The 13,333-nt window shown below is 44.3% G+C and overlaps 1 protein-coding gene across 3 annotated transcripts in view; it reads right to left on the reverse strand.

Annotated features, from left to right (window-relative positions):
• Positions 1 to 13,333, reverse strand: part of LOC144679939 (corticotropin-releasing factor receptor 2-like) — a 305,817-nt gene that overhangs the window by 60,555 nt on the left and 231,929 nt on the right. For all 3 annotated transcript variants that reach the window (XM_078540927.1, XM_078540924.1, XM_078540926.1), the window contains 3 exons: positions 13,185 to 13,302; positions 9,002 to 9,155; positions 3,632 to 3,692 (listed from right to left, as the gene is read on the reverse strand). In XM_078540927.1, coding sequence (XP_078397053.1) covers positions 3,632 to 3,692; positions 9,002 to 9,155; positions 13,185 to 13,302 — 333 coding nt within the window. The remainder of the gene's footprint in view (positions 1 to 3,631; positions 3,693 to 9,001; positions 9,156 to 13,184; positions 13,303 to 13,333) is intronic.

Consider the following 13,333-nt stretch of genomic DNA (forward strand, 5'->3'; position numbering starts at 1 on the left):
GGAAGCTTTCGTTGCCCGCACCCATGCGCATGCGCAAACGTCCACACTCGCCGCCCCGCCCCCACCCCGGCAGTGAGCGCTGCAGCGCGCGTTTCACCCTGGCTGGACATTAATTGGCCCGATCGCCGGTGGCGGTCAGCTTCGGGACTGCTCTCGGGCCCGCTCGACCAGGTAAAAATCCTGCCCTTGGAGATTGGGAAGATCTCAGGTTTAATTGTGAATGTGTGTTGCGTTAGCAAATGTCAGTCAACATGCAAAGCCTTCTTACATTGAAACGCCCAACAAGATCAGCAGGACTCTGTTTTTTTGCAGGTGGAGGACTTTATCCATCAGTGGGGTTCTTGATTCATCATTATCTTCATCATTTGATTAGAGTAAATCATTTTTGTGAAAAAGCCAGTACCAAACTGCACAGGTTTTATTCTTTCCTGGGAATCTATATCATTTGACAAAACAGATGGGATTTTCCACCTCTGCTCCTGGTACACAGTGGATGTTTGGGCCAGGGAAATGGACAACACCAGCTCAATGATTTTCTTATCGTTAATTTTAATGGTCAGAATGCTTACTCTCAGTGAGAAGCATCCTGTACATATTAACACTCACCAAAGAATATCTTATAAATACTGACACTTAAACATCCTGTTATTTTAGAGACACATAAAGAATGGCCTGTTAATACTGGCAGTTAGTAAAGAACACCCTGTAAGACTGACAGTTAACCAAGGAACATCCTGTAAATTCTGAAACTCAATCAGGAAGATCCTCAAAATACTGACACTGAGGACTGTCCTGTAACTCAGGAAGATCTTGTAGATACCGATGCTCACCAAGGAACATCCTGTAAATTCTGATACTCAAACGTCAAAATACTGACAGTTACTCAGGGATATCCTATGAATACTGACACTCGATCAGGAAGATCCTCAAAATACTGACACTCAGTCAGGAACATCCTATAAATACTGTCACTCAGTCAGGAACATCCTATAAATACTGGCACTCAGTCAGGAACATCCTGTAAATACTGGCACTCAAGATGAATGTCCTGTAAATACTGACATTCACTCAGCAACATCTGTAATATTGCCTCTAACCCTGCAAATACTGACGCACACCCAGTATTGGGAATTTCAGGATTTTGACCCAGTAACAATAAAGGAACTAATGACCACTTGGACACAAAACCAGAGGCTAGTAGCTAACTGTGTAACCACAGCACAGTAAGGGAGTCAATGGCCTGTGTCCTCACAAACTTCACAGACCTATCACTCCGACCTTATCCAGTTCCAGAACCTGTGTTCAGCAATATATGTTTTTTAATTTTTACACTGTCTCATTCTGCACTCTTTGAGAAACTCTTCTCAAGTGTTCCTGCACTTTGTTCTCTTTCAAACACTGCTTTACCTTTGGATTTTTTCTACATTAATGGAACTATATCAATCAAAATCGCTTTTGCTGCTGTTGACTGTGCTTTTGATTTTTTCCCTTCAGTCATTTAGCTCTTATTTCAAGACCTTGGAAGGGTTGGAATATACATGTTCAAAGAAAGAAGGGAGGTTTGACAGATTTATTATAAAAGCAAAATACTGCGGATGCTGGAAATCTGAAACAAAAACAAAAATTGCTGGAAAAACTCAGCAGGTCTGACAGCATCTGTGGAGAGAAAGACAGAGTTAATGTTTCGAGTCTGTATGACTCTTCTTCAGAACTAAAGAGAAGTAGAAATGTGGTGAAATATATACTGTTTAAGGGGGGGTGGGACAGATGAAGCTGGATAGAAGGCCAGTGATAGGTGGAGGCAAAGGAGAGATTGCAAAAAATGTCATAATCAAAAGGTCGAAGGGGTGTTGATGGTGGTGATACTGGCTAAAGGAGTTGCTGATGGTGACATTAAGAGTAGAAAGTAGGATGAGCAAGTGACAGATGGTCTTAGTGGAGGTGGGGTGGGGGGAAGGGACGTTGTGGGAAAAAAGATTGAAATAGGCTAAAGGGTGGGGATAAAACAATGCATGGAAATATATTTTAAAAATGATAATAGAAATTGGTGGGGAAAAAATATATATAAAAATTCAAAAATAGATATTGAAAAAGGGGGATCAAAAAGGGGTGAGGATGGAGGAGAGAGTTCATGATCTGAAGTTGTTGAACTCAATGTTAAGTCCGGGAGGCTGTAAAGTGCCTAGTCGGAAGATGAGGTGCTGTTCCTCCAGTTTGCGTTGAGCTTCATTGGAACAATGCAGCAGGCTAAGAACTGACATGTGGGTATGAGAGCAGTGTGGTGTGTTGAAATGGCAAGCGACAGGGAGATCTGGGTCATGCTTGCGGACAGACTGAAGGTGTTCCGCAAAGTGGTCACCCAGTCTGTGTTTGGTCTCTCCAATGTAGAAGAGACCGCATTGGGAGCAGTGAATGCAGTAGACTGAATTGAGGGAAGTGTAAGTGAAGCTCTGCTTCACTTGAAAGGAGTGTTTGGGCCCTTGGACGGTGAGGAGGGGGGAAGTAAAGGGGTAGGTGTTGCACCTTCTGCGATTGCATGGGAAGGTGCCATGGGAGGGGGTTGATGTGTTGGGGGTGATGTAGGAGTAGGCCAGGGTGTCCTGGAGGGAATGGTCCCTAAGGAATGCCGACAGAGAAGGGTGAAGGGAAGATGTGTTTAGTTGTGGCATCATGCTGGAGTTGGTGGAAATGGCGGAGGATGATTTTTTGAATGCGGAGGCTGGTGGGGTGAAAAGTGAGGACAGGAGGGACCCTATCATGGTTCTGGCAGGGAGAGGAAGATGTGAGGGCAGAGGTGCGGGAGATGGGTCGGACTTGGCTGAGGGCCCTGTCAACCACCGTGGGTGAGAAACCTCGGTTAAGGAAGACATGTCAGAAGCGCTGTTTTGGGAAGTGGCATCATTGGAACAGATGCGACAGAGGCGAAGGAACGGAGAGAATAGGATGGAGTCCTTACAGGAAGCATGGTGTGAGGAGTTGTAGTTGAGGTAGATGTGGGAGTCGGTGGATTTGTAATGAATGATGGTGGACAGTCTATCACCAGAAATTGAGATAGAGAGTCAAGGAAGGGAAGGGAAGTGTCAGTGATGGACCATGTGAAAGTGATGGAGGGGTGGAAATTGGAAGCAAAATTCATACATTTTTCCAGGTCCAGACGAGAGCATGAAGCGGCACCGAAACAGTCATTGATGTACCGGAGAAGGAGTTGTGGGAGGGGGCCTGAGTAGGACTGGAACAAGGAATGTTCCACATACCCCATAGAGAAACAGGCATAACTGGGGCCCATGCGGGTACCCATAGCCACACCTTTCATTTGGAGGAAGTGAGACAAGTTTAAGGAGAAATTGTTCAGTGAGAGAACAAGTTCAGCCAGACGGAGGAGAGTGGTGGCGGATGGGGATTGTTCGGGCCTCTATTCAGGGAAGAAGCAGAGAGCCCTCAGACCATCCTGGTGGGGGATGGAGGTATAGAGGGATTGGACGTCCATGGTGAAGAGGAAGCGACTGGGGCCAGGGAACTGGAAATTGACAGATTTATTAGTTTTTTTTTATGCTTTGCTCACCGAAGATCCCCCAAACAAACAGGAATATAAAACTCACAAATTCACATGACATCGTTATGCACTACTTACTGTTCATTTTCATAATATAACTTGCCTATGGCCCAGGCTACAATGATGGGACAAGGGATACCTGTGGAAGAACAATACCTCTGTCAGTTTAACTGAATGAATGTAGTTTTGAAAAAGGATCTTGGCTGTAGATTTTGTATATACAGAGCTCCTGCGACAATCAGAAGATAGGCTGATGTACAAAATAGCTGTCATAAACAAACCGTGATATGGAAAGTGTTACAGGAGTTAAGTGTGACACCTACATAAAGTGCATATCATCTGCAAACATATCTTACAGGTGTTTGTGTGTCTGTGTGTGTTTTAGGACTTAGATCCAGTACTGGATGAGCAGAAATTTCCTCCATTTAAATATTGGGAAGGGAGGTCTAGTGGCGCAATGGGTAGCATCCCTGCCTCTGAACTGGAAGCTCAGCATTGTTCCCCTATCACCCCTGTGCTCACTGACCTACATTGGCTCCCAGTCAAAGAACACCTTGATTTTAAAATTCTCATCCTTGTTATCTAATCCCTCCGTGGCCTCTCAGTAATCTCTACCAAACCCACAAGCCCCCTGAGATATCTGTGCATCTCTAATTCTGGCCTGTTGTGCATTTGTAACCATAATTGCTCCACTATTGGTGGCTTTGCCTTTCAGTTGCCTAGGCTCTTGGCTCTGGAATTCCCTTCCTACACCACTCTGACTCTTGGCCTTGCTTTCCTCCTTTAAGACACTTTTTAAAACCTCCTTCTCTGACAAAGCTTTTGATGATCTGACCTAATTTCTCCTGTAGAGTAATGGGTTAATGGCTATGTTAATGAGATGATGATGTTAATGATAATGTAAGCATGACATCAGATGACCAAGAGGTTCCATGAGAGCAAGACACAGAATCCATTGTGTCCATAGAACCAGGTGCTTACTATGAAGTCTCTGTAAATAGCATAAATAAATAATTTTTAAAAAACTATACACTATCTCAAGTCACTCATAGAATAAGTGAAACCTCTTCAAAGTACGGTGGCAATGCTGGAAGCCACAGTTTAAAATACTGAAGTTGCAGATGGTAACCCATGGGTGAAGACCTTGGAACAGCTCAACCTCACAACGAGGAAGAACAAAACCGAAACACACCTTGGTAGGGGACAGAGGACCATGCATGATGTCAACAGCCATCAACAACCGTTACCCCTTCCACAACTTTTCCAACACATCAAGGATTTGCAGCAAGGACAACAGTGGGAGCTCTGGAGAAGACAGCTCAAAAGGTACCAAGCGGCTTTGTGTTTACACAAAAAAAGCACAGAAATACCAGGTCTGTACTTGTTTATATGCAACTGGGGCCATAGCTGATGATGTCCAGTTGCGACAAGGAGTCTAGGAGACCTCGGCTTCCTATAATGAGCTTATGAGGGCCTTTAGCCCTACAAAAGATCTAGTCATTGAAAGGGCGTGGTTTCACCAAAAGCTGGGCGAATTCATTTATGAACGACGTATATTGACTGGCCAACAGTTGCAGCTATGGAGCTTTGAAGCATAAGTTAATTCGTGACTGCATTATAGTCGGCATGCTTGACAACGCACTGTTGAACTTGCTGCAAACTAAAGAGGATTTAGGGAAGGCCATATGGTTTGTAAGGCAGGCGGAGTTACGACAGCACAATTGGGGTGTACTTTGGTGAAATGTCGAGGCTCTGGAGGGGTCGATCCAATATGTAGGCCCAAAGTTGGGTGGCCTGCCCACCAAAAAGCCCACGATAAAGTCTGCCAAAACCACCAAGGAGGCTGGAAGAACCCTTCCACTAGTGCCAAAACACAGAAAATGCCACGCAGGGTATGCTGAATGCTTTCTTTATGGCAAGACCAGACATTTTAAATGATTCTGCAGATCTAAAGCATAATTGAAGGGAAGAGAGAGGGTACAAGCATTTCATCGTTCTAAAATACAGCAAATTGGAAATAAAGACATTCAGGATGAAGATTTCCTGAGGGAAATAAAAGATGCCAAGAAGCTGTTCTGATCTGTAGAGCTAAATGTCAAAGGTTATAAAACAGAATTGAAACTGGACACAGGGGCTGGGATCACAGTCTTATCAGACAAATTGGATTGGCTTAATAATATTGAGATCCAGCCATCAGAATTAAAGCTGCAGGGACCAGGAGACACAGACCTCAAAGTGAAGGACCAGATCACTACAACCCTTAAATATAAAGACAGAGAAATTAAAGAAACTCTTAATATCCTACAGAATCAGTAACCTTCTCTGCTCAACAGGACAGCATGTTCAGGCCTTGGTCTTCTACAAAGGGTCGATGGGGTAACACAAGACAACAGCGGAGCCGTATTTAGGAATGAATTTCCTAGCTTCTACCGGGAACTGGGAAAGCTTAAAAGTGAGTATCACATCACTCTACTCCCAGATGCCAAACCCCTCTCTTTATTTATCTCTAGGAGGGTACCACACCCACTGATTGGAAGAGTCAAAGAGCAGATTAACAGGATGCTGCATCAAGGAGAGATCTCTCCTGTGACAGTATCTACAAAATGGTGCTCAGGTCCCTAAACCTATTGGCAAAATCAGGCTCTGTGTTGATCTGGCACAGCTGAATAAAGCTGTCCAAAGAGAGACACACCCAATGTCCTCTCCTGAGCACAATCTGGCAAAGCTGTCCAGAAGTATCCTTTTCACAAACCTGGATGCCAATAGTGGTTTTTTGACAAGAGTCCCCTCGGTCAGAGTTGACCGAAAATCAAGGTTGTTGACAATGTTTATTTTTCCTTTCTGTCACTTTTATTTCAATTGACTTCCCTTTGGCATATCCTCTGTGCCAGAAACCTTTTAACGTACTACACCTAACATCCTCGAAGGCACAGAGGGCATTATTTGCCACATGGACAATTTGCGTGTCCATGGTGCTAGTAAAGAAGAACACGACCACAGAGTCTGGGAGGCTTTAAGGTGCTTGAACACGTATTCACCAAAAAGGGATAACAATCAATCCTCAAAAGACCAAGGCAAATAAAGAATTTCCACAGCCCCAGGCTGTTGCTGACATGCAACAATTTTTCAGCATGTGGGGAAGTTTATCCCAAATCTGTCTGCCATCAACAAACCTTTGCGAGACCTGCTGAGAAAAGGTCAGCAGTGTTAATGGGGAGTTAAGCAGAAGAATGCCTTTGCCAGGATTAAACATTTGCTCGCCTCTTCAGGCGTGCTCGCACATTATGACCCCAAACTTCCAACAATCAGTGACAGGGCGCTTGGAGCCATTCTGCTAAAGATCCAGGAGTTTGGCAGGAAAAATCTGCTTTCCTATGCCTCTCGGTCGTTGACGGAGGCTGAAACGACATTATCAAGTGATTGAAAAGGAGGTAGTCGCGGCGACATGGGCCTGTGAAAAATTTTCAGATTACTTAATGGGATTACAATTCAGGATTGAGACAGATTATAAACCTCTATTTTCTCTCCTGAATTCCAAGGAAATTGTTACCAAGGATACAGTGTTTCCGGCAGAGACTCATGCGCTATGACTCTGCAACAGAGTGTGTGCCACAGCAAAGTCAGATAACTACCAACGTGCTGTCGAGAGCTACAGTCGACCAGGCCACAGAAGATCACTTGACACTCATCTCTGAGGCAGAAGCATATTCTTCATCAATAACAGGGACCCTATCGGCATCTGCAACTAACTTCAGGAGATCCAACAAGCCCAGCTGATGGACACAGAATACAGTCAGGTCAGAATATACTGACAAGGCGGCTGGCCTGAAAGTGTCCCAAGCAATCAGGTATTAAGTCAACATTCATGAACAACAAAACATCTGACAATTGTTGACGACCTTCTAGCCTTCAACGACAGGCTAGTAATTCCGTAAATGATGCAAAAATGCAACCTCCAAAAACTGCACAATGGACATTTAGGCATTACCAAAAGCAGAGCACGGGCACAACAATTGGCACTGTGGCGGGAATTTTGAAATCATTGAAGCATTTAATTTGACGTGAGCAACCAAGAGCCAACAGAACATCAACATTTCCATCTAGACTTTGGCAAAGGTAAGGAATAGATCTGTATGACTTCAGAGGAAAGACCTACCTTCTGGCCATTGATTATAACACTTGCTGGTTGGAAATCAGCAGACTCCATACCACAACTGCAGAAACTGTGGTAAAAGCTTTGAAACACACCTACTGTTCTCATGGCATCCTGGATGAGGTAGTCTCTGACAACCTTCCACAACTTATGAACAAATGTTCCTGACAATTCACAGTGGAATATGGATTCCACCATCTGACCAGTTCGCCACACCATCCACAGCCAAATGGTGAAGTGGAGAGAGGGGTGAAAACCATCAAAATGGTGATGAAGAGGAACAGTCCCTGTGAACTAACCTTACTCAGAACAACACCATTAGGGAATGATGTTTTGCCAGCTGAATTATGATGGGGAGAAGGCTAAAACCCAACTTCCTTTGTTCCAACATCAACTCTGAGCCAACATCACTTTACGAGACCATGATTGAGTATGGCACTATGAACAAACACACAAAGAGAAACAATCCAACTGGTATAATCACTGACGTAGAACAAGTACACTGCCCACATTAGAACCAGGGAAAAAGGGCAGGATCAGAGACCATCAGGCAGAAAGTATGGTCATGCACCAAACCCAGCTGCCTCGATCATACCTTGCCAAAACACCACTGGGGGTTCTATGAAGGAATCGAATGGCCTGAATACGCTTTGAAGCTACAAGGAGACAATCATTCCAGTAATATCATGATGACACAGACTCTACTGCAAACACCTCCCAGAAATGATGCTCAACTCTAGGAAGCGAGCGTATGTCAGCATCCCCGCCCGAGAATACTCCAGACGACATCAGGGAGAGTGATCAAACCACCAGACAGGCTCAGCCTGTGGGGTTATGACTTTGGGGGAAGATGGCAGGAATGTAAATAGTTTGTACACAGTTTAACAAAATAATGTAAGAGTTTTGAGATGTAGAGTAATGGGTTAATGGTTATGTTAATGAGACAATGGTGTTAATAAGCATGACATCGGGGTCAGATGACCAAGAGGCTCCAAGAGAGCAAGACACAGAATAGACTGTGTCAATAGAACCATGTGCTTACTATGAAGTCTTGTGACTAGTATAAATAAACTATATACTGACTATCTAAAGACACTCATACACAAGTGAAACTTCTTCAAAACATCTTCTTACATGGCTCAGTGTCATACTTTGTTTTATAATGCTCCTGTGAAGTACCTTGGGAATTTCATTACATTAAAGGCGTTATATAAATATAAATTGTTGTTGTTCGGTCAACTGCATTTGTGTGATGATTGCTTATTAGGTAGACCTGGAAAATGTCGCTGACTTACACCATCCAATGAACAGGAATATCCATTTACGCAGTTTGTCTGTGGAATAGGTCATCACTATAGCTGTATGGAGATAGCAACCCTCAACAAACATCCAGAAGAAATTAGTCACCACAAAGTAGTTGAAGATAGTTGTGATAAGACGGCACCAGGGCTGAAAAAGAAGATTAAATGTGTAGTTATACATATTATATTGAGCAAAAGAACAAGAATAATATTGCAGGATAAATGTTGCAAGGCCTTGCTTTCATCATGGAAGCTCACTTAACTGAGCTGCGAATTAGAGAATCAGAATGGAGGTCAGCACCTTTAGCTTGCTGTACTCCTTCCAGTGCTGCAAACTGAGCGCTATACCTTCCATCCAGTTCTCCAGTCTGTGTCTGTGAGGTTCACCTGGCAATAGTTACCGTCAGAACATTGTATAAGATGTGTATTTTCTCTTGGATCCCTCCTTGCTTTCACCACCTTCCCCCCCCCACCACCTCTACCCCCACTCTGATTAATGTTCTTTCCTCTGCTCCTGAAAGCATTGATGTAGCTCCTCAAGCACTGGCTGATCTCTTAATGGCTGTCTGGAGTGCCCATTAATTATGGGACCATCATAACATCAGCTGGCCATTTAACCATAGAAAGCATCACAGCTGACTCCACACATTTCCAGATGTAGACTTGCCAGTAGATTTTACTCTATTGGAGGCAGGAAATTTGTCCCTAGTAGAGAGGCACTTTGTCCAATGTAGTGCCCTCAAAGCAGCCTGGCTAAGACCAAGTAATTCAGTACAAAAATAGGGATCAAGCCTGGAATTCCCTGGCTTGCATGACATTCCAGAAGGAAAAAAACAGTAAAAACTGGGAAATAAGAGTATTGGTCTGAACAGTTTTTTCTTTCTGGGATGTGCTTCACAGGGCAGTCCAATGGGCTATTAAACTGCTGGAGAAGTTTCAAGAGATGTTCCAAGATATCTGGATGTGAATTGTTTTGGTACTCATCAATGCTGGGGAACAGAACACTTTTCTCCATTTCCCGTACACCGCACCACCTGAAAGCCCTTCCAGGTGAGACAAGGAACTGGCCGGAGAATAATTTTCCCTCTGCTCTGCACTGACAATGGGTGAAAGTATCCTCTGGTCTAAAAGAAATATTGCCCAGTGGAGACCTTAATATAAAAATATACATATATATTCTAAGTATGGCTGCATTTATCCTTGGTTGCCCTGAGAGGGTGTTGGCAGATCAACTCTTTCAACTGCCAGCATGTTTGATTCAAACTGAGTGGTTTAATAGGCCATGTCAGAGGGCATTAAGAGTCAACCACATCTAAGCCAGAGTGAGTAATGGCGATAGACGCCCAAAACTGAAAGACATCAGCGAGCTTTTTATGAATGGTTCTTCACTCGATTGTAGTCCACGCAAATGACCAGATTTAGTGAATACAGCTTCACTACATGCCATGATGGGGTTTGAACTGATGACCTCTGAGTTACTAGTTCAGAACTAGAACCACATTTATAATATTTTCGCACTTTGAATTTCTCTGTGTGTTAAATTCTAAAGATGTTTCTTATGATTTGGCATCATTATAAAGAAGTATTTTTCCTCACGTGCAGCTTAATTCCGATCTTGGGACAAAACTTACTAACCCAAGATGATGGCCAGAGTTTTACGCCCTGCAGGCGGGCCCGGCTGCGAAATAGTGCGAGATGACGTTGGGCAAGTGTCCTGACGTCATCGCGCACTCGCACGATATCTCGCTTGGCGGATGCGCTTCCGACTGCCACAGGCAATTTAGCCCATTAAAGAGGCAATTGAAAGTGATTTTTCGTGGCCCGTCCACTTTTACTGTTGGCGGACGGGCCAATCGGCCAGGCAGCCTTTACATTTTTGCTTAAACCTCGATCCAGGGCGGGATGAAATCTCTGTGGGGAAATAAAATAAAAAGAGATATCTGGGAACTGTTTTTTTTTATGAGGCATGCTTTCAGGTGCTTGATTGTGCTGCATGGACATATTTTGCAGCATTTTTGTTGTTTTGTTTATTCTGTGGCTGTCTGCAGCTCCCTGAGGTATCTGTCTGCCTTCAGGGAGCTCACTGGGAGCGCTCACCGCACCCGCGGTGATATCAGCGCCCGCCCTCGTCCCACCCCCACCGGCACTGCTGAGCCTTTCTCAGGACTCATTTCATACTGGCTGGCCGTTAATTGGCCATCCAGCGTGAAATCGGGGTCAGGGGCTGATTGTGGTCAGGGGCCCGTGACCCATCCGCTCCCGAACGCGACCAATGAGCGAAAAATTCAGGCTCAATCTTTAATTCCCAAACCAGTCAACCTTGAGGCTCCTTTTATAGAATTACATCAAATGTACCACTTAACAGTAGTCCGGCCCGCCGCCCCCAGAAACAGTTTGGAGGCAGCACAGGGGCTGCCGGGTGTGCAGGAGGGCTGTGTGAAAGACCAGCTTCGGTGATCCAGCACTTTGTCCCAGCTACAAAACAAACAATAAAACAAAAAACAGCCCTCACCCTCCTCGCTCCCCACACATTCCCATGCCCCATTCATGCCAGGACATGCCACTTCATGCACCCCAATCACCCTCATACCCTCCATGCTAACCAATGCCCCTTTACCAACCCGACAGGGACCCTCATACCCTCCTTGCCAACCTATTCCCCTCCACCCACCCCCTATGGCCCTTTATAGCTATTATGCCAACTTAGTGCTAACTCCTTCCAACCCATGCCCCTCATCCACTATCCTTTGCCCTTACACCCTCCATGTCAACTTACCCAGTATCCACTATGGGCAGACCTCAGGACCAATGCTGAGAGGAAATAAAATAAAGTTCTAAGTATCTTTTGATGAATTCGCTATTTAAAAAAAAATATTCTAATTGATAAAAACCCATTCACTACATTTAAATTCCTTCAACCATTTAATCACATATAACAAGCATCTGCATCCATAGCAACACATCACACATTTATCACCATTTGGAGCTGTCAATTAAATTATAAACTGACAGGCATCCCACCGTGATAATGATAGGTTGTGAAGTCAGTCATGCAGCACTAATCCTATAATGATAACCCACAGACTTATGTAAACAGACAGAGTGACATAGTAAGCACTGATATTTTAAACCAGCAGACTGACTTTTTTTTAAAGTTAAAGACCAGGAGACTTAAATCTCTTGACAGCTGGACAGTTTCAATGAGCTTGGACATTTCCCATGACAGTTTGACATCTCCTTTGACAGCTTGACAGATTCCTCGACAGTTCCCTTGACAGCTCACTTGACAATTCCCTTGACAGCTTGACAGTTCCAATGAGCTTCACAGTTCCGACAATTTTACCCACTTCTTATGCACATTCATGTCTAATTTTAACAATCCCAAAGGACACTTGACCTTTTCCAAAGGGCAACTTACCTTCCCCAAAGGGCAGCTGACTTCTCCCAAAGGTCAACTTACCTCTCCTAAAGGGCACCTCATCTTTTCAAAAGGTCACCTTTCAAAAGGTGTCCCTGGACATATCCAAAGGGTACCTTTCCTCTCCAAAGAACTCCACTGACTTTAGACTTTCTTCTGATAGGTCTAAAGTGCATAAGTCATGTTTTGGACCTTCTGCTGGTGTAAAGTGAATCTGACTGAAGGCAGCTGCACTTTAATATGTGCAGTTGCCTCTGTGAACCATGGATGTGCAAAGTTCAATTTATCCCCGCAATCCGCACCCTCCACAACACCCCAGTGAAAATGGTGGGTGCCTGGTTTGGGGGTGGGGCTTCTGGAATCGGGCATCCGACGCTATTTTGGATGAGCCAGAGACTCCCTCCCACATTATGAAAATTCAGGCTGATGAGCCTGAACGATTTGTGTTGGCAATTTATTTGAGGTCACGAAGATGAAGCCAATCATATTGTCACCCAACATCTAAGCATACATATTTTTCTAGTACAGGTTAGTGCATAACGATTGGTGTGGGAATGCTGGGTGGTTGCATTTTTCCTTTCCTAAATCAGTGACAAGGCCAATTGTGGCACTCCCACTCCTGACCCCTGCTGAGAACAGCTAATTCAGTATATGGCAGCAATGGAATGTACATACAACCCTCCTGGTCTGTGATGCCCAGTTACACACTGTCAGGCACTTTAAGCTGATGATGGCTCGGATTCAATTGTGAGAGTTTACCTCATTGTTCTCGTGTATCTGATGGTCAATCATTTGCAGCAGGAACCACATGCCGTTCCTCAGTATGAAAGTGGTTATCAAGTTCCAATGAATGATATTCCGAAGGCATCTGATGCTCCTGTGACAGCCAACACAAAGAAAGAAGGAGC

This window comes from Cetorhinus maximus, chromosome 4 (genome assembly GCF_964194155.1).
Source record: "Cetorhinus maximus chromosome 4, sCetMax3.hap1.1, whole genome shotgun sequence".
In the NCBI taxonomy this organism is placed as follows: domain Eukaryota; kingdom Metazoa; phylum Chordata; class Chondrichthyes; order Lamniformes; family Cetorhinidae; genus Cetorhinus; species Cetorhinus maximus.